General features: G+C 59.2%; 1 protein-coding gene across 1 annotated transcript in view; it reads right to left on the reverse strand.

The window, feature by feature from the left end:
- The window catches only part of MRGBP (MRG/MORF4L binding protein), a 33667-nt gene continuing 32178 nt past the window's right edge, over window positions 1-1489 (reverse strand). Inside the window, exons 4-6 of the mRNA XM_006873390.1 lie at window positions 1029-1110; window positions 640-714; window positions 1-188 (exon numbers count right to left, since the gene is read on the reverse strand). Of these exons, the coding sequence (XP_006873452.1) occupies window positions 1-188; window positions 640-714; window positions 1029-1110 (345 nt within the window). The remainder of the gene's footprint in view (window positions 189-639; window positions 715-1028; window positions 1111-1489) is intronic.

Here is a 1489-nt window from a genome sequence, read left to right on the forward strand (position 1 = left end):
CTACGTCCGACGTCGCTTGGCAGCACTGGGGCTGGAAGGGTTACTGTTTGCTGTCAGGACCTTGTCGGTGACCCGGCTGCGCTTCCGCTTGTCCGCCCCTTCTTTGGATCCTAGGTCTGAGGAGTTCTTCTCTTTCTCTTTGCTGGACTTTTCCGCTGCTTTCCCCAAGCTTCCTGAAGATACAAACACTGACACACCAGCCCTCCGGCTGTAACTACAGGCCACACTGCAGCCAGTGCACCCCAACACTCCCCTCACCATCCCAAACACGCCACATGCACCAGGCACAGGGGACCCAGCCAAGCCTCAAGCCTCGAGGAGTGTCTTGGCCCCAGGAGTGTCAAGTCACATGTGACTTGGCCCCATGTGACTGCGCATAGCTGGCACACACGTGTTAGGTATATCTTGTCCATGCTTAATGTTGAACAGACCCACGTTGCCCTGGCCATGCCCAAGGCTGGGTGGCTGCCCCATCAGCCCTCACAGCTCTGAGAATGACATCATTCCATCTTGGGAGTCCCTGGCAGGCCAGTGCCACCTTTTAAGCAAAGTCAGAGCACTAAAAGCGAACTGGCCAGGTGGTGAAGGACGCAGTGCCAGCGGTCCAGCCCAGGGCGTGGGGATGCAGCCTGTACTCACCATCATCAGCCCCATTGTGGGGGTCCACATCTTCCTTCATTTCCTCTTTCATCTCCTCCTCAATGGGCACTTTTCCTGGGAAGGAAGACTGCTGTCATTTACTGAAGCTTGGAGGTGGAGGATGGGTCCTGCCTGCGGGGAGGCTCACCTGGCCAGCCATGGGGCCAGAGCCAGGCCAGCCCACGCTGTGGATGGCAGGCGGCTTCCACCATGCTGTTTCTGAAAGAAAAAACCCTTTCCTACCCTGGAGATCCCCAACTCGAGAGCAGGATGAAGTGGCGTCCCGCAGCACCCTGGTCCTCCCTGGCATGGGGCCTTCCCCAACACCGCTGCCCTTGGCCAGGTTCCGCCTTTTCCAGTCTCCATGCCCAGCCGCGCCCTCGTCTCACCTTCCCGGACCTCTTGGATGATCTCCTCTGGCAGGACGAAGTTCCTCTCCGGATTCGGGAAAGGGAGGATCTCAGACTCGTGCTGGTCACATACCCGACAGGGCCGTTTTCAAAGGAAGAAAAGAAAGGGCGACTTCAGCCACTGGAAGGGTTTGGAGCCAAACTCAGGAGCAACTGATGAGTGGTACCACCCCAGTCCCCCTGCACTCAGGGCTATCAGGAGGTCTTCCGGAAACAAGGCAGGACGGGCCAGGGCCTGAGCCTGGCTGCCCACACCTCTCCCCACTCTGCCTGTGGTCCAGGCTCCAGGGACAGACAGAGCCGTACTGACCCCAGCCAGCATGGTGGTCACAGACCCCCCCCCCCCCCCCGCCCCGTCTTCAGCACACAGTTGCTCTCCCTCTCTGCATCTAAAGCCCCCAGCTGCTCCATCGCTCCATGTCATTGTCTGCCTCCATCTC

Source organism: Chrysochloris asiatica, unplaced genomic scaffold, assembly GCF_000296735.1.
Source record: "Chrysochloris asiatica unplaced genomic scaffold, ChrAsi1.0 scaffold00238, whole genome shotgun sequence".
In the NCBI taxonomy this organism is placed as follows: domain Eukaryota; kingdom Metazoa; phylum Chordata; class Mammalia; order Afrosoricida; family Chrysochloridae; genus Chrysochloris; species Chrysochloris asiatica.